This window comes from Filicampus tigris, chromosome 15 (assembly GCF_054856515.1).
Source record: "Filicampus tigris isolate MCC_2025a chromosome 15, RoL_Ftig_1.0, whole genome shotgun sequence".
Lineage (NCBI taxonomy): Eukaryota > Metazoa > Chordata > Actinopteri > Syngnathiformes > Syngnathidae > Filicampus > Filicampus tigris.
This window is the reverse complement of record NC_141231.1, coordinates 1800001-1820000: the sequence shown is the minus strand read 5'-3', so window position 1 is coordinate 1820000 and position 20000 is coordinate 1800001. Positions and strand designations below refer to the sequence as shown.

The window sequence follows — 20000 nt, the reverse complement described above, 5'->3', positions numbered from 1 at the left end:
AAACAATAACTTCAAGACAAAGCGGAAAATACTACAAGTGTTTCACGCAAATGATATACAGCTTTTATATGAGGTTAACGGTCGTTTGGTAAACATGAGTTACAGTACGATGCTAACGGAAATTAAGCACGAGGCTAGCACGGAAGCTAACAAAATGACAAAACTTTGCGCTTCCTCTTAATGAGGTTACACTGAAATGTTTCTTTGATTTGCAGTCACGAGCAATATCGAGGCTGTATCAGCAAGTGGTGCACTACGCAAATAGAATCTATAAACGTGATGATTGTCGGAGTACTTAACATACAAATGATTTATTAGAAAGCCCATATATACAAATTAGCTAACACAACTTCGTCCTCTCCATCTTGTTTTCATCCGCCGCTCACTTCTCGCGGCTTTACATCAACATGTAATGTAAGAATACGTTCTCAGTAAACTATAGAGTAAGTTATTCTTGCCTCCTTTTAGCTTAGCTCCTCTGATGAAACTGTTGTCAAAGTCCACTTGTCGGGTGCACACTTTATTCCTTTTATACGAACAACAATTAGTGAGATAACAGCTAGGGATAGCTGTCTTGCGTTAGCTGGCTAGCTATCTCCCAGTTTGGGAGAGCAGCCCGTAACGACCCAGTTCAGTGGAGCTTTTGTATTGCCGTTTCCTCCACACCTTGGGGGAGAAAAAAAAGAGGCAAACCCTCTTTGCGCTGAGCTGTTCGTTGAAGTCCCGTGCTTGATGGTCAATCCAGACAGTAAAAAAAAAGCTGGCATTTCATTCCAGGGTCTTCCGACAACCGGCCTCCGCCATGACGCCGTAGGGTTCACTTCGCTAGGAAACCCCGGACAGTGACGTAACGACGGTGCACAGCACAACACTGAACTGAAACGGCAGAGAGCATCTGATCGCGGATCTCTTTCAAACAAACAATACTACTTCTAAAAATAAATGTGCAACTCCCTAATGAGAAACACTCGATATGTTTCGGTTTTCTGTTAAAAAAAAATCCGATACCTTAAACGAAAACAATTGAGTGCTTCTATTATAGTTAGAAAATAACAGGAACATACTGTACCCCTCCACCCCCCCCCCCCGAAACTACAGTTGGCATACTTGTCCATTTTTTAAAAATAAAAATAGATCGCGAAGCCTACATATTTTTCTTTGATATTGTTTTACGTAGTAGCTACTGCATGTTCTACTGTTGATAACGCATTCGCTGCCAGCCTCATATTGCCTTTTTGACTGATCTTTCGTGACCCGCAGAATTTGTTCTGTGACCAAACCTACCGAAAGAAAGACTACACTCTCTTGTTTCACCAAAACGGTGAGTTTAATCAACTTTCCGTTCTCGATTAATCAGCATTGGAACATGGGTTGGGTTTGGTTTCACCAAATACACAGGTTTCTGACTAAAAAGCAAACAACAAACAAGAAAACAGGCTTTTTTTGTAGGGGGGGAAACATGTCAGGCAGAACAGTGACTGATGCTGGTATTTTACATTTTTTTTTGCTTTTGTTATACCTCAAATAAAAAATGAAAAAAACCAAAAACAATGAAGGGCCTTTGGGACGGGACAAGATTAAAGTTCACGGGAACAGGCGAATTCTTGAGTAATCAGCAGTTGAACATGGGTTGATATCATGTATCACCAAAACTAGTGGTTTCTGACCAAAAAGCAATATAATCAAGCTAAGCAGAACAGTGATAAAATAATAATTAAAAAAGTAATAATTATTAAATACAAATAATTATTAAATAAATCCAATCATCCATTATCTGAACCACTTATTCTCACGAGAGTCATGGGCGTGCTGGAGCCTATGCCAGCTGTCTTCAGACAGGAGGCGGGGCACACCCTGAACTGATTTCCAGCCAATCGCATGGCACACAGAGACAAACAATGTTTATATTTCTGAAACATAATCACAATCCAATCGTAGATTATAAAATAAGTAATAAATAATTTCTTTTCCGGCGGCACGGTGGTCGACTGGTTAGCATGTCTGCCTCACAGTTCAGAGGTCGTAGGTTCGATCCTGGCTCCGGCCTCCCTGTGTGGAGTTTCCATGTTCTCCCCGTGCCTGCGTGGGTTTTCTCAGGGTACTCCGGTTTCCTCCCACATTCCAAAAACATGCATGGTAAGTTGATTGGACTCTCTAAATTGCCCCTAGGTGTGATTGTAAGTGCGGATATTTGTCTCTGTGTGCCCTGCGATTGGCTGGCAACCAATTCAGGGTATCCCCTGCCTACTGCCCGGAGACAGCTGGTAATCAGAATGCCATGTTTAGACTAATGGGGCTACGTAGAACATATTATGGTAAAGACAATTTTGAGGTTGACTTCCACTTTAAAAAGGAACGTTCAATTTGAGCCATGTGCAGAATCATCGGAAAATAAATGATCCATCCATCCATTATCGATATCGCTTATCCTCACAAGGGTCGCGGGCATGCTGGAGCCTATCCCAGATGTCATCGGGTAGTGGGCGGGGTAAACCCTGAACTGGTTGCCAGCCAATCGCAGGGCACACAGAGACAAACAAACACACACAATCACACAGGGGCAATTTAGAGTGTCCAATCAACCTACAATGCATGTTTTTGAAATGTGGGAGGAAACCGGAGTAACCGGAAAACCCACGCACGAGGAGAACATGCAAATTCCACACAGGAAGGTCGGAGCTGGAATTGAACCCACGACCTCTGAACTGTGAGGTGGACATGCTAACCAGTCGCCCACCATGCCACCCTATATGGGAATATTAAGATGAACACTCATCCATAACAATGTTCTTTGTATATGAAACTGTGAATAAAATAACACCACCAAGAAATGGCTGCATTTTTTTCTCCCCCAAATTTACAACACTGTGTAAATGTGTTTTTTCATTTGTGAAAAAAATGCAGCAGTTCTTGGTTGTCTTTTTGAACGATGATATTGTTTAAAGCAGTTTTAATCTGTGACAAAAAAAATGCATTCAATATCGTCACTGTCCTGTGAAAAACACGTAGACCTATCTCCAATTTTGGAAACTTTTTAAATTTTCAAATTAATGCAATGTCTGTAACATGGAAACACTCATGTAAAAATAAGAAAATGAAAAAAAATGGAGATAAGTGTTTAACATTGTAGTTAGTACATTTACGTCCTAGTTCAGAGATTGTGGGTCCAAATCCAAGATGTGGCCTTCATGTGTGGAGTTTGCATGTTCTCCCAATGCTTGCGTGAATTTTCTCCTGGTACTCGGGTTTCCTCCTGTATTCCAAAAATGTACAGGCTAGATTATTTGAAGACAATTCTGAGTGAAAATACAATTAGTGTATTACAACTTAAAATCTTTATTTGAAACAACAGAATTTTTAAAAAATGGTTTACATGAAGTAGAAATTTTCAGGTTAAACTGTAAATCTTATTTTGCATTAAGCAATAAAGCCTTTTTTTTCTCAATTTTGGACCACTTGAAATAATTGGCTTGCTTCACCGTAAGAAATTAATTTACAACAAGTTAAAAATTTCAGTTTGGACGTAATATAATAAAGTAATAACAGAGCTCAAATAGGTGTGACAGATTACTCTACGTCAATTTTAAATAGTTTTATTTCTTTTTAAAGTTCATCTCATGTTTCTTTTTTTTCCAATGTAGCAGGGTTTGGGTCAAAATTCAGAAATATTTGAGTGCCCCTAGGAGTATTTAGGTTACTTTTACAAGTATTTCAGTAGATTTAAGAATATTTAGGTAATATTTGGGAGTACAGTATTTCAATATCTATAGAAATATCAAGGCCACTTTTAGGGAGCATTTAGGTCCCTAATATACCTAAGGGGGTCCTTACGGGTCTTCAATTTCATTTTAATCAGGTGTGTGTTGCAGCGGGGAGAGATTGAAAACAGGCAGGACACCGACCCTTGAGGAACAGGATTGAAGACCCCCGATTTAGGTAGTTTTAAGATAGGTTTGGGCAATTTAGATAACATGTTAGTATATTACCCTGCGATTGGCTGGCAACCGATTCAGGGTGTCCCCCGCCTACTGCCCGGAGACAGCTGGGATAGGCTCCAGCACGCCCGCGACCCTTGTGAGGATAAGCGGTATAGTTAATGGGTGGATGGATGTTAATATATTTAGCATTCATTTAACTTATGAGACTTAATCAGTTGATTTACTTAATATGTAACTTTTATGGACTATTTCATTAGATTTACAGAGTATCTATATTTTGTGCAAGTAAAATGTATGTATCTTTGAGGGAGTATTTCAGTAGCTATGAAAATGTTCAGTGTTGGATCGCTTGGGGGTCTTCAGGAAGCTTGTATATGGGGCCCCAGAATTTGGTGCTTCCTCTCTGTTTATAACTAGTGGTCTAATAGTCTTTTACGTGCTGTACAGCTACTGTACATGCCGGTAACTGTGGTTGACGTTTGCAAATCAAAAGGTTGGAACAACGTCGCCATCTACAGGTAATTGCATGTATATTCAACAGTGCAGTTCACGGCCCAGTTTTGTGAAGAAGATTTGAGAGCGAGGCTTGTGCTCCAGCTTCATTGGTCGTCCCAATGAGCTCGTGTTTGTGCCTCTGGACCAATAGGAAGTGGCTGAGGAATCCAGCAGCTATGGGACGGAAGCATCGACAAGCGTCCCAGCACCCGGGATGGGATGCCACTGCTTATCTCCGCCCTGTTCACATCACACACTCAGACCTCTCACGGACGAATTAGAATTAAATTAATATGTATTGAGAGGACTACCGAGCGGACCAAACTGTCGTGGACTGCATTCCATGACGTGAGTATGACCTCTATTCTCTGTTTATTTCACAAGGCCATCCACCAGGTGTCAGTCGTTTCCCAGTTAAATGGGCCAGTGGCGCAGCGACGCGAGGCAAGTAAATGCACATGAAATGTGAAATAAATAAGACGAGACTGAGAAATGGTTGTTTCCAAATGATGTATTAAATTTACAAAGACGTGGAATGTGACATATTTTTGTTGACATTCACACTGGGCAAATCAATACACGGTAAGAACGATTCAAGTGAGCTTTTGTCATTTACCGTTTTGTGTTTTCCAATTTATGTACTGTGAAGGTACTTGTACACAGCATTTATAAGACAGTTGTCTTAATACATTAACGGGGAAGTCAACCCACCTTTTTTATTGACTATAATAAGTTCTATACAGCCCGACTAGTCTAAACATGGCATTCTGGTTAATATTGCATTTGTGGAATATGAGTAAAGCAACAAAATCCACAAATTTGTATCCATCTCAGGGGGCGGCCATTTCAACACTTTATGTCAACTGAAAATGCCACTTGAGTTGACACGGCTTAACTATTTTCTGAAGCTGAGCATCATTGGTGGTAACCTGAGACTGAGCAACTGTGATGTAATTTTCAGTTGACAGCAAGTGCCAAAATGGCCACCCGATGCTAAAAACGGGTGCATTTTGCTACTTAACTCATAGTCCACAAACGCAATATTAATCAGAATATCGCGATTAGACTAGTGGAAGTGCATAGAACATATTATTGTAAATACAATTTTTGGGTTGACTTCCTCTTTCAATACACACGTACTTTAGATCAGAGTTTCCCAACCAGTGTGAGTGTGCTGTGATAGTGTGCCATGAAGGATCAGGTGTGCCGCGGGAAATTATTCAATTTCACTAATTGATCCAAAGAGGACTCATTTACTATAAACAATGTCTATTTGTCTATACCAGCAGCGTATAGTGACAGGCAGAAACATTTAATCCACTAGTTATCAAAAACATGTGTAGGCTATCCACTTTTGTGTCCCCCAGTTGAGAAATGAGCCAGCATCATACAGGAGCAACTTATGGTTGAGTTCAAATGAAAAGGGTATATAATTGAAGAATAATGAGATTTTTCTATTTTAAATAAACATTTACAGTGGGCTGAGAACTGCAGATGGAGGAAGTGATCATACTGAGTTACTATAGACTGAGGCTAACCTGACAGATGGTGTGGGACTGGGTGGTCATGATTTGGGAAAGATGAGAAGTGGCTATACAAAGTCTATACACCCCTGTTTGACTACAAAAAGAGAAACCGAGATAAATTATTTTAAGAAAAATTCAGGAGAAGTAAAAATGAACAACTGCGATAATGCAGTTGCACAGCATGCATATGCATTCATAACTTATTTGGCTGTGTTATTATGAACCAATCACAGTCAGCACTCACCTGCCAACACTTACAGTGCCTCTCATTAACCACAAATAATTGTCAGAAGTTGTAGTTGGGTTTTCCTTAAATATATCTTCTTTATGGCAGAAGCCTGCATTTTTTGTGCTAACACTGACTACTTGGTTATTTGTATAAAAGACTGAGATGGATCCTGTTAGTCGACCCTTAATGTGGGGACACCCACTGGCCTTTAAGAGTAAACTCATGGGATACTTTCAGTTGTAATTTGTATTTTTAGCAACATTGTATTGAGCAGGCAGGAAAGAGACGTTAGGTATTACTTCATCATGGTATTTCCTGTGTGTCATTACACAATAAAAAACTAAAGAGAAATAAAACAACCTATTTGTAAGTTAAACCTTGTTATGATGCCCAGGAGACCTTAGGCCTCTTAAGTTTTTGTTTTGGTATACGGGCAGAGATTTTCTGTTAAATTTGGGTGGAATTCAAAATTGTAGCTTCTACTGCAGTCAAATTTATTTAACACATATAGTTAGTGTTTCCTGAAGAGATCACGACTTACAACTACATTAGTAAAGAATGAAAGCAATAGTAATGCTTATAAAGGAGATGTATTCTTACTGTTTTATTTTCAAAGCAGCACTAACTTTTTTTGTCTGTTTGCTTCTCCATCCATTTATTATCACGTTTTCTTTAGTCAGGTACACAAAGGAATCACATTTATCCCAATGAATTTTGGGTCAGTCACACAACTAACACATAGAGACCACCATTGCTGATGTCTTTCCTCCTTGGTATTGTGTAGAACTACGTACTTAAATAAATGCAGTCAATGTCTACATTATGTCATATGTCATTTATGTGCAGTATCTAATGCATCTAATTTTAAAAACTAGTAAGGACCAGATTTTGGTGACTTTACTGCCTCTCACCTCAAAGTCAGCTTGGATAGGCTCTAGCCCATCACCAAACCTCCTAACCTAATATTCAGCCAAATCGGATCTGAAGTTGACTCTTTATATGGAGCAGGTTTGGGAGTGTGCTCCTTTTGTAGTGCAACAATGAGACTGAAAAGAAGCCCAAATTAGCAAGCTATTTGATAGTGATTCGAACATGTTTAAAAACAGCCAGCTTTATTCACATCAAATATTTCACTCCTCCTTTAAAAAATAACATTATATTACGTAATCCCTAACACTATGGGACTCTTGTTGTATGAAAACCACACTTTAAGAAAGATGGATTTATCTTGAGGAAGTAAACGTTTCACTGAGGGGCGGGGATTGACATAGATAAATTTTTAGAGTTACAGTTTTAAATGTCACAGTGTTGTGCAATCTGTGCCAGTTTATGTGGCAGCAACACTTAGAAACAATGCTCGATCAAGATTTTATATATATATATATATATATATATATATATATATATATATATATATATATATATACATACACACACACACACACAGTATATATATATATATATATATGTATAGATTTGTCTGTATGTTTATAACACAGTATATATATATATATATATATATATATATATATATATATATATGTGTGTATATATTTGTATGTATGTATATAACACACCGTATATATGTATGTATATATTTTTTCGGTAAATGTACCAAACTACTTCAGTAAAACAATGTACCATACACTGACATACAAATGTAATCATCTTAGAGCATCATAATGGTACTGGGTGAACCAAAACAAAGCCTTCAAATGTAATACTTATACATACTCCTCTGATCTCAACCATCTTTCCAGTCTAACTTTAAGCCTGAGTAGACTCTATATGCTTTACAAGAAGTGAGAATTGAAGATTGTGAAACCAAATAAAGTCAGCTAGCACTTCCTAAATGTTAAGTATGATTTGGTCACTGCACGACTGACTGACAGTATTGTGTCTTATTAGAATGTGTAATTGATGTAAAAAATAATTGTAATTTTTATCTTTTGGCAGAAATTAAGGCAACATTGCTATACATTGCACATAGCTTTTCTAAAGGAGCTTACTTGGATTACTTTTTGTGTCATGGTTTTATTTTGTCAAAAGAATGCTGCATATTAGCATTCTTTATTTTGTCAAAAGAATGCTGCATATTAGTATTCTTTTGACAAAATAAAAAAACATGGCACAAAAAGTAATCCAATACACCTGCTCATATATGAACTTGGAACTTTTCTTTATGCTGTTTTACCATCCATAAGTTGTCCACTGGAGGACATACTGTAAATAATGAGTGTGTAAACAGAAGGAGGAGGTAGTATTTTCATGGGTTTATGTTTCTGTGTAATATTCTGGTTTATATCTCTACAGTTTTAGCAAAAACTAAGTCACTGATTTTCACCCCCAAAATACTATGTGATGTTGCCTAGCCCAGTGGTTCTCAACTGGTGGACCCATTTTAGGTGGGTCACGGGCAGCTTGTAAAGAAATGACACACATTCTTATTTGGATTTATCCACTACAGTAAAGAGGAGTTGCAAGTTCCCACGTGGAACACATTTGGTAAGCAAAAGGAAAGCTGCTTTGCACCTTAGCCACTAGTTTACTTAGTAAACACATACAGTGCAGCTCAGAATCTGGCTAGCAGATGCCATGGCAGGCAATATACTTTTGGCGGTACATCTAATTCATTTGAAACGGCATTTGAAAATATAATATACTCTACTCTACTCTATAATATACTCTTTCAGAGGCTATTTACAAACAAAATATGTTTGTTGTTCTTAACTTGTAAAGTGGGTCGCAGCTTTGCAACAATTGGAAAATGCAGGTCCCGGGGTGACAATGGTGCACGGGACTATCCATCCATCCATTTTCCTAACCGCTTATCCTCACAAGAGTCGCGGGCATGCTGGAGCCTATCCCAGCTGTCATCGGACAGTAGGCGGTGTACACCCTGAACTGGTTCCCAGCCAATCGCATGGCACACAGAGACAAACAATGTTTATATTTCTGAAACATAATCACTCACAATCACACCTTGGGGCAATTTAGAGTGATCAATTAACCTACCATGCATGTTTTTAGAATGTGTGAGGAAACCGTAGTACCCGGAGAAAACCCACGCAGGCACGGGGAGAACATGCAAACTTCACACAGGAAGACTGGGGCTGGAATCAAACTCACAACCTCTGAACTGTGAGGCGGACATGCTAACCAGTCGACCACCGTGTCGCATTGCACAGGACTAATTCATCCATCCATCCATTATCTGTACCGTTTCTCCTCACAAGGGTCGCGGGGCGTGCTGGAGCCTATCCCAGCTGTCTTTGGGCAGTAGGCGGGGGACACCCTGAACTGGTTGCCAGCCAATCGCAGGGCACACAGAGACAAACATCCGCACTCACAATCACACCTAGGGGCAATTTAGAGTATCCAATCAACTTACCATGCATGTTTTTGGAATGTGGGAGGAAACCGGAGTGTCCGGAGAAAACCCACGCAGGCACGGGGAGAACATGCAAACTTCACACAGGAAGACTGGGGCTGGAGTCAAACTCACAACCTCTGAACTGTGAGGCGGACGTGCTAACCAGTCGACCACCGTGCCGCCAGGACTAATTCATTAAAATTTAAATTCCAGAGTAGATTTGGTTTATGTTTTTTTTTTTAACAAACTGCCTTAATATCAAGGACAGGCCTTTTCTGATTCTAGTTGCGTAAAAAGGTCGTCTCCCAATGTGTAGGTGCTGGTCCAATCCTCAATTCCACCAACCACCTCACGATATCCTTGAACAAGATACTGAACCGCCAGTTGCTCCTGGGGTGATATCATAAATGTGTGCTCATGGGCTGTCACTCTTTCTTTGACAACAATTAGTAATCATTCACAACGGAGGTTACATATTATCAAGTAAGTGCTGTGTACTGTTCATTAAGCCCATTGTGTACTACATCCTTGAAAGTAATTTTTTTATAATACTTATTTTGCTTGAATGGAAAATTAACTCCCCCAAATTATTTGCAATAATATGTTCTCTGCACCCTCATTAGTCTCAACATGTCATTCTGATTAATATTGTGTTTGTGGAATATGAGTAAAACAGCAAAATCCACTAGTTTTTATCCATCTGAGGGGGCGGCCATTTTGTCACTTTATGTTAACTGAAAATGACATCACAGTTGCTCAGGGCTAAGATGACAACCAATCACGGCTCACCTGTTTCTGAAGCTGAGCCATGATTGGTTGTTCGCTGAGTAACTGCGATGTAATTTTCAGTCAACAGCAAGTGGCAAAATGGCCGCCCCCTGAGATGGGTGGATTTTACGACTTAACATTCCACAAACGCAATATTAATCAGAATGCCATGTTTTGACTAGTTGGCCTGCACTGCTAGTCAGTTCTCTGATGCCTTTGACCAGCTCTGTGTTCCCTCTTCAAACACAGAGGAGCTCAGCACTTGGTTCCATTCATCTTGCCGTAATATTTTGGACTCTGTGGCTCCATTAAAAATTATGCGGCAAAAAATTAGACCGTAGCCATGGTTTAAGGAGAGCAATCGCACAGCTAAACAGGAATGCCACAGAGCTGAACGCAGATGGAAAAAAGACAGGCTGCAGGTCTCTTACCAAATCTTAAAGGACTGCTGGCGTCATTACCAGAGAAAGGTGAAAGAGTCCAAGAGAGACCACTTGTCGAGTCTGATTCAGGCAAATCGTCAAAATCCACGTCCTCTTTTTAAAACAATTGACTCTGTACTCAAGCCCCGTTAACTGACTTGCACCAAATCGTCCCCTGAAATGTGCGATAGATTCATGCAGTTTTTCATTGACAAGGTTTCTACAGCTAGGGCTCTTGTTTCGAACGCCACATTTGACCCCTCTGTCCAAGTTCCTTGTTCAGCAGTGTTCGATTCGTTTGAGACGGTTTCATTGACATTTTTGGAGGAAGTGTTTTGCCATATGAAACCATCGGGCTCCTCTTATGACTCCATTCCTCCACACTTCTTTAAGGAGATTGTCCCGACAATCGGAAGATCGGTTTTGGCCATTATCAACAGCAGCCTGTCTTCTGGTGTGGTCCCCCAACATTTTAAGTGCGCTGTGGTGCAACCCCTGCTGAAAAAAACTGACCTTGATCAAGCTGTGCTATCAAATTTTAGACCCATTTCCAAGCTACCTTTTATGTCTAAAATTCTGGAAAAAGTGGTGCACTTACAGTTAAGATCTTACTTGGATAAACACAATGTCATGGAAGTTTTCCAGTCAGGCTTCAAGAAGATGCATAGCACAGAGTCAGCCCTGCTATGTGTTTTCAATGACATACTCCTGGCAAATGACACTGGAGAACACGTATGTCTCGTTCTGTTGGATTTGACTGCAGCTTTCGATACGGTAGACCACAATGTTCTTTTGACTCGCTTGCAACACCAAGTGGGCATTAGTGGATGCGCTCTAGAGTGGCTTAGAGCCTATTTAGCTGGCAGGACTTTTTCTGTTAGCCTAGGTTCCTCTGAGCCCTGCTCTGCCCCTCTATCGTATGGTGTTCCACAGGGTTCTATTCTGGGGCCAATGCTGTTCTCATTGAATTTGCTGCCCCTGGGTTCCATCCTTAGAAAACACGGACGCTCCTTCCACTGCTACGCGGACGACTGTCAAATCTATATCCCGCTGAGCATAAAGACGCACTCTTGATAAGACCTCTTTTGTCCTGCCTAGCGGACATCAAAGACTGGATGTCACTGAATTTGCTAAATTTCAACGAAAAGAAAACAGAAGTTATGGTGTTTGGTCCCAGTGGCTCGTCTCCATCCCACCCTGTTGTCCTGGGCCCCCTGGCTTCATATCTAAAGCCAACAGTCTCAACTTGGGTTTTAAAATGGACAGTGATCTTAAATTGGACCATGTAGCAAATCAGCGCTGTTGTAAAGTCGAGCTTCTTTCACCTTAGACAGCTGGCTAAGGTAAAGCCCCTCCTTTCCCATCAGCACTTAGAAACAGTCATCCATGCCTTTGTTACATCTCAGCTAGATTACTGCAATGCACTTTATTTTGGAGTCAGCCAGTCCTCCCTCAAACGTCTCCAGTTGGTCCAAAACCCAGTTTTTAAAACCCAGTTGAAGACACATTTCTTTTCTCTGGGTTTTGATCAGACCTGAATTTTTCGACTCTTTTCCGGTGTCAATTGTATATAGTGTTTTATGTCAACTTATTGGCTTTATTTATTTATATTTTATTTATATTTTATATATCATTTATGTCTATATTTATTAATACATGCACCACAGCCTTTTATTGTTTTATTTATTGTATTGTAAAATGCTTTGTTACAGCCCTAGCTGTTATGAAATGCGCTATATAAATAAAATTGTATTGTAATATATTGTAAAGAAAATTTTAGGGTTGACTTCCCCTTTACATAAATAAATGGCATTACCTGGGCACAATTCTACCCACCTTTCATCTTTCATCATCGTAACTTATGGTTGACTGCAAAGGATTTTTATTGCATTTGATAATTACTTTTGAGCATTGTCCCAAAATGCACTGCAAGGGCTCACTCTTTAGCGCTCATATTGTGTACTTTAGTCTTCCTAAAGGTAATTGGGTAGCAACAAAAGTGGCTTAGAATTCAAATTGAATTTGAAACACAAGTTACCATGAGCAGTATAGTTGCTCCCTAAAATGGTGACTTTTGAGACCCGTGCAGGCTAGTTCACTAGTCTGAAAAGCAATTCCAAAATCCTTAACATACTGTCACAAAAAAACAAACATTTGAATCAGTAGATCCTTTTTTTGCTATCATAATTCATGTTTCTTTTTTCAGTTGTTCTATTGCTCCTGGCATGTTGTTCAATGTTCTTATCAGAAAAGGGGGAAGTATAAGTATCCATTTGTCAAGGAAGTCTCTGAAATAAGGAAGCTTCAGAGCGCCACCTTACTACAGTGTTCAAGTTCCAACAGCAAATGCTGTATCTTCTTTTTCTCAGTTAGCAGCTGAATTGGACCATAGTGCTTACAGTGTTGGATTGCCTGAAAAAGTGAAGAGGATACATTCTGATTTAATTCCTCACAACCGGCCATTACAGTAAGTAGAAAATATGTTCCTTTAATCTCTCAGTCAATGGTTTTAGACATCATATAGCAAATCATTCTGAGGAATGTTGAGATATTGTTACACTTCATTTTCACCCTTTTCTGTTATTTCTGTATTAGAAAATTGAAATATTATATTGGTATTTCACCGTTACTGATGTTTCTTTTGCGAACCAAACGAAGAATGATCCAAATTAAGCCGTGGAAGTGCTGGAAAATAAATTTAATGTCTTGCCATTAAATTAAGAGAAATCCAATGATTGTCCAGCTTTTTTTATGCTATTAAAAATTTGTCTTTAGTTTGCAAATATTGTTTTGATCCATAAATTTTTTCATGTTTTCTATACGGAGGTGCCCTTCCTTGTATTCAAAATCAGCCTATCCATATGGCGTAATTTGCCTCTGCTGTTTTTCTGTGTGTGTGTGTGTGTGTGTATGTGTGTGAGCGTTCACGTTCCAATGTTCCACCTGAGCCCACATCTGTGCATATGTTGCCACAAGAAATTCCTTGTAAAGAGGCCTTGATATGGCGCAGTGCTTGAAGTCACTTCCTTGTGCATTTTTAGGTGGTTTCAAAATGGCACCAGTTTGCCCCCTCTTGACTCTGTGACCGCGGCATTGTGTCAATCAACCCCATTCATTTTTGTGGATCTGATTTAGCTGCTTTTTGCCTTGCACTGACTGCTTGGGAAAGCTCAATGCTTTAGCCAGACCTGTCCCCAGATCTCAGCCTTAAATGCATGGTGGGGGCAATTATTTTTAAAATTATACAGACAATACTCACTTAGCTCCAGATTTTTCATGCTGCTGTACTATTTTCACACAGCACTGCTGCTCCCAAGACAATAGTCTTGAATGGCACTGTGACCAAGTATTACTATAGACCACATATATATACATAGACCTCACTTTGTGTACATTGATGCCGCAGCTGTATTGAATGTGGCAAAGTGAAACGATTTCTGAAAGATGCCGTGTTCACTTACTCCTTGGAGATTTATCATCAAGCCAGAATCCACAGGATTAATAATGAACCATTGCTTTTAATTCTATTATGTCATTCTAACTTAATGTTACAAATAAAATTTGTCAATTTTTATGGCTAATACGATGACCATATGCAAAATAGCAGACACTCTCACATATCAGTCGATACGGGCCACCTGGCTCAAGGCAGAAAAAAGAAAATCCATCATTTTAGATGTCCAAAAGGTTTGTGCCTCCCGTGGTTTATTTTATGAAATGGTTCAAATTGCTCTTTAGTTGCCGACCCCAATGTAAAATGTCCCCCCTCACATTCCCGTACTGTGATTGTGTCTATGATAATCAGTGCATATTGTAGAAAAGCTTAACATTGCTTGCGAATGTCCGAAAACTGCACTCAGTCGTCAGCAAAATGTATTGACATCTCTACTTAGGCTCACTTCAACCTGTGAAAATATTAGAACGATTGCCCAGTTACTTCCGAACTTATGATTGCAGTTTTGTGACATTAACCAGCCTAAGCTTATTTACGGACATGTTTACATATTCATCGTGTACACCTGTCTACCGCAGTGTCCTTGGCTCTCCTTCACATGTAATGCCACATTACACAAAAAACTCACAGAGTCACTTTGCAACAATGAACTGACCGAGCCTGAAAGAAACCAGGAAAGTAGATTCAAGCAAACCGATGATACAATAAAGTACACCAGGTCCAGACAAGTGGCTGCAAGGAGCTGATTGGTTGAGATAAGAGGGCGGGCTGACGTGAACAGGCGGAAAAAAAAAACTAATGAACAAGACATGAAAAAAGGGACACAGGGAAAAGTAATCCAATCAAAATTAACAAAAACCCAGATCATGACAAAAACAGATCAACTGTATGTGCCTAAAATGTGTCGAATACAATTCAACACGCAGGCACATGCACACACACACCCACACACACACACACACACACACACACACACAAGCCAAGATTATTGAGACGTTCATGTCAAAATACATATTATAGAAATTGCAATGCGTGAACTTTTGGTGAGTAGTAAACATTAAACCAGTAGCACCCTGTAATTAGCGTGATGTACTTGAACCGGCATCATCCACTGTATTTTGGCATTTGTTTGATTCATTTGAGCTAAATTTGACTGCCCACCTGTAAAATGAACTGTACTGCAATAACATTTATTTGTATTATAGGTGAATTATATCGTGGTAGTGCAACTTGAAACTTGTGAGTGGACCTTTTGAAGGCACCCGCCATCAGTGGGCCAAGATGGCCGACAGAATGAATACTCTGCCATTCTTTTATGGCAACATTACCAGAGAGGAGGCGGAGGAGTATCTGCAGCAGCCGGGCGCAGGTAGTGGCTTGTATTTGCTACGGCAAAGTCGAAACCATTTTGGAGGTTTTGCCCTGTCAGTATTGAATTCTGGCCGCTGCTACCACTACACCATCGAAAGAGAACCCAATGAGACGTACGCTATTGCCGGTGGTAAAAGCCACAGCAGCCCTATAGATGTGATCGACTACCACTCCCAGGAGATGGACGGCCTTGTGTGTCGGTTGAAGAAGCCCTGCAACAGGCCCAAGAACATGCAGCCCAAGGTGGGGCCGTTTGAGGACTTAAAGGAAAAACTGATCCAGGACTATGTAAAGCAGACCTGGAACTTAGAGGTGAGACTCCAGTCAAAAGTGCAAAATGTTCTGCTTAAGAAGGCACCATTTCTTTGACGAAAAAGATTGTCGAAATCTGAACTTCTCTGAGCAGGGGACAGCTCTGGAACAAGCCATTATCAGCCAAAGGCCGCATTTGGAGAAGCTGATTGCGACCACTGCTCATGAACGAATGCCCTGGTTCCATGGAAAAATAACTCGAGAGGACTCAGAGCCAAGGCTTCAAAATGGCTCCCGTACAAACGGGAAATTTCTGTGAGTATTTTGCTGATGTCCGTCTTAACTCTTGAGTGTTTGCTGTAAAGGCGGGGAGAAAATTTTATAAAACCAATCAAAGCTCTATTTTATTATTTAGGGAACTAAAGCACCCCCATCATCTAAAAGGGGTTCAGAGGGAAAAATACAATTTTGTTTTCAATCATTAAATCATTATGTCTCCTAAATTCAGGAGACATTTGATAATCACTTGATATCCAGTAACAGACACAGACAGAAACATGTCAGTTTGCTCAATGTGGATAGCACTTTTATGCACATACAGGACTACATTCTAAAAAAATCTGGTTTGTTTTCCTTACCTGCTCATTGGGTAGCTGTGAATTTGGAGCAGATTGGGTTATTTTTACCCAAGAATGGGTTAAATATTTATATTGACCCAGCAGATTGTGTTGAAGATTGGATTTGGGTGGGCTGAAGCCATTTTTGTGTACTGACGTTGAAGTAAATTTAATGTAACAAAAATAAATGTTGATGGTGTGTGATCGGCTCAATGGGTAACACTGCTCACCCTGAACACAGGGATAACGGTTCTAATCCTGGTCAGCGTAGATGACCCAACTACAGAGAATGGTTGGGTAGTGTCAGAAAGGGCATCTGGTGTAAAAACTGTGTTAAACATGCCATGTAAGTGACTTGCTTTGGAAACTCCTGACAGGGCATAATTGCTTCTTCTTCTTAGAAAATATTGGTGATAACATTAGTATTATTTCTAGCCACAGCTATACTGAGAACCTGGTAACCAATTTCTTGGTAACTTTAAAGCGGAAGTCAACCCAAACATGTTTTTTTCAAGAATATGTTCCTAGCAGGCCCACTAGTCGAAACAAGGCAATATGATTAATATTGCTTTTGTGAAATATGAGTTAAGCAGCAAAATCCACCCTTTTTTAGCCATCTCAAGGGGCGGCCATTTAGTCACTTCTGTCGACTGAAAATGACATCACAGATGCTCAGGGCTCAGCTAACGACCAATCATGGCTGAGCAGGTGAGCTGTGATTGGTCGTTAGCTGAGCCCTGAGCAACTGTGATGTCATTTTCAGTCGACAGAAGTGACAAAACGGACACCCAAAGATGGCTAAAATGGGTGGATTAACTCTTATTCCTCAAACGCAATATTTATCAGAATGCCTTGTTTCAAGTAGTGGGCCTGCATGGAACATATTCTTGAAAAAAATATGTTTGGGTTGACTTCCTCTTTAACTCATCAGTATGAGTCATTTTTACTCCTTGGTGGATCAAAATCTTGACCAAATACGCTGGGTCAAATCCTCAACCCTAATGCATTGGGTATAAATAACCCAGCATTGGCTCAGTCCAGGCGGCACGGTGGTCGACTGGTTAGCACGTCCGCCTCACAGTTCAGAGGTCGCGGGTTCGATCCCGGCTCCGGCCTCCCTGTGTGGAGTTTGCATGTTCTCCCCGTGCCTGCGTGGGTTTTCTCCGGGCACTCCGGTTTCCTCCCACAGTCCAAAAACATGCATGGTAAGTTGATTGGATACTCTAAATTGCCCCTAGGTGTGATTGTGAGTGCGGATGTTTGTCTCTGTGTGCCCTGCGATTGGCTGGCAACCAGTTCAGGGTGTCCCCCGCCTACTGCCCAAAGACAGCTGGGATAGGCTCCAGCACGCCCCGCGACCCTTGTGAGGAGAAGCGGTACAGATAATGGATGGATGGATGGATGGATGGCTCAGTCCATTTTGGGCCAGCACTGGGTTAGCTATTTCACCCAATTTGGGCTACTTTTGACCCAGCAGTTTTATGAGTGCAGTACTCTATTTCCATAATGATGTTGTAATGGCCAAATAACATCTAAAGTTATTGTTCTGTCTTAATCCCATGAGATCTGGAGCGTAATATTTGAAACATTTGCTACATACATCTCCAACAGCTACTAACCTTTCACTCAGTGTGAGTGTGAATGGTTGTTTGTTCATATTTTGGACTATATTGGCTGGCAACCAGTCAATGGTTTACACCGCCTATTACCCAACAACAATACCCTGGGAAAAAACAAAAACAAAAAAAACAGCCTAGCCCTGCATGGGTGTGTTGTGTTTTTTGTTCTGGTCTCACCAGCAAGAGAAAAACAGCAGCAAAACAAAACAGCAAAGATTCGAACATCCATGGTCAAACCTCTACCAACTGAGCCAAAGGCACCCAGGAAGACCAACATGCTAGTGTTGCCCTGCTGGTAGCTGGTGAGACCAGCAAAACCAGCTGGTCACCAGCTATCACCAGCTCCTGGGCCCCAACAACATGCTGATGCTGCTGGGCAGCTGTGGGCCAGTTCATAGATTGGCTTGCCCAGTGACAGAAGCTTATGTTGTTAGGATCTTGGCTGTTTGTTTTTGTTTTTTCTCCTGCTGCTGTTTTGCTCTTTATGGTGACACTAGCACGAAAAAACACAACAAAACCATGCACTGGTCTATGCTGGTTTTTTTGTTTTGTTTTGTTTTAAATCGTGGTAGTCACTGATGGTATTGTGTTACACACGTCTTAGTTCAGTGCAAGCAGAGTGGGTTCAGTTGACACTCAGTGATGGTGTGAATGTGAATGAGAATAGCTGTCTGTTTCTAAATATGCACTATATATGACACTGTGTTCACATCCTAAAATTGTACTTGGATTTACAAAGTGCAAAGTACAGTATATAACAGTGTCGCGCATAGAGGAGAACATTGCTTCCTTTTTTCGAGAACACAATGAGAAGTATTTTTTTTTCTTCTGCTGCTCATGCTTGAGAAAAGGTTGTGGTCGGCTGAAGAAACAGATCACAAAAACACATATAGGCGGACAGGCGGTTTCCGCTCAGTGCTTCCTGAAATAGCCATAAAAGAGGAAGAATGACAGTTTGCAAAGATGTGACTGTTAGATATCTTATGTCACCAACTATCCAAAAGTGTTTTACTTTTACATATCCTAAATGTTTGATTTGATTGAAACACATGATATGTCCGAATCCTCTTGACAATGGATTTAGACCAGGGTTGTCAAACTAATTTTCGTCTCCCTCATTGGCCCGTTATGACGGTGAAACCACATAAAAGTTTAATTGTCTCATCATATTATTACATACACAACAAATTGATGGTTGACTAGTATTGAAATCAAGAGTCAAGGATAATAATTTGTTGAATTATTGTACAACTTACTGTTAAAGAGTAATTTATTTTATATAAAATATATATACATATTTTTTGCAATATCTCAATATTATTATTACATTGACATATAACAATTTCAATTTTTGGTACATTTTAGCAATGGTCATGGAAGTTGATACATGATTTGCTTTTGCGGGCCACATAAAATAATGTGGTGGGCAGGACCTGACCCCCGGGCCACACCTGTGATTGAGACAACCGTACAGTTTCGAGCACAGGGGTTATCAAGACAAAGATTGCAGTTCCCATTCATACCCAGACGCACACTTAACCTTTAATAAGAGGTCAATGTAACTGTGAAAGAGTAAAATAAACTGGTCGATATAAAGATGAAATAAACTCCATTTTAAAGACAATGTGCTTAAAGGGCTGAGAAAATTTTGAAAAACTGTCACAATATAAGTATTTCATATCAGTCAATATTGATAATTATTGATTTTGTTTTAAACCTTTTCTTTAAATAACAGTTAACTGTTTTTTGTACATTGTTATGTAGTGTAATGTGCAGTTTGTCCTCCATCAGTGCATTGTAAATATTTATTTGCATTAGGTCTACCTCAAAGCAGTTGTTGACATATATTAGCCTTCATTCAATGTTCATCCAATGTAAGTGAACGAATACTCTTGCAGTGCATACATCATCGTTGACCAACCGTCTTAGGACTACT

General features: G+C 40.1%; 2 protein-coding genes across 6 annotated transcripts in view; one reads left to right on the top strand and one right to left on the bottom strand.

Annotated features, from left to right (window-relative positions):
* chd1 (chromodomain helicase DNA binding protein 1) overlaps positions 1–850 on the bottom strand; it is a 28516-nt gene extending 27666 nt beyond the window's left edge. For 2 of the 3 annotated variants that reach the window (XM_086053810.1, XM_086053811.1), the window contains exon 1: positions 459–850. The gene's annotated coding sequence lies outside the window, so the exon portion shown is untranslated. Of the gene's footprint in view, positions 349–458 lie in introns of those variants that run through there. The other variant, XM_086053812.1, reaches the window with a different exon arrangement.
* A 454-nt stretch (positions 851–1304) lies between these two features.
* syk (spleen tyrosine kinase) overlaps positions 1305–20000 on the top strand; it is a 32911-nt gene continuing 14215 nt past the window's right edge. The window contains exons 1-5 of one of the 3 annotated variants that reach the window (XM_086053901.1): positions 1305–1321; positions 4585–4781; positions 13125–13218; positions 15411–15888; positions 15983–16143. In XM_086053901.1, coding sequence (XP_085910027.1) covers positions 15487–15888; positions 15983–16143 — 563 coding nt within the window. In that variant the 5' untranslated portion in view covers positions 1305–1321; positions 4585–4781; positions 13125–13218; positions 15411–15486. Of the gene's footprint in view, positions 1322–4584; positions 4782–4922; positions 5016–13120; positions 13219–15410; positions 15889–15982; positions 16144–20000 lie in introns of those variants that run through there. The other 2 variants (XM_086053899.1, XM_086053900.1) reach the window with 2 other exon arrangements.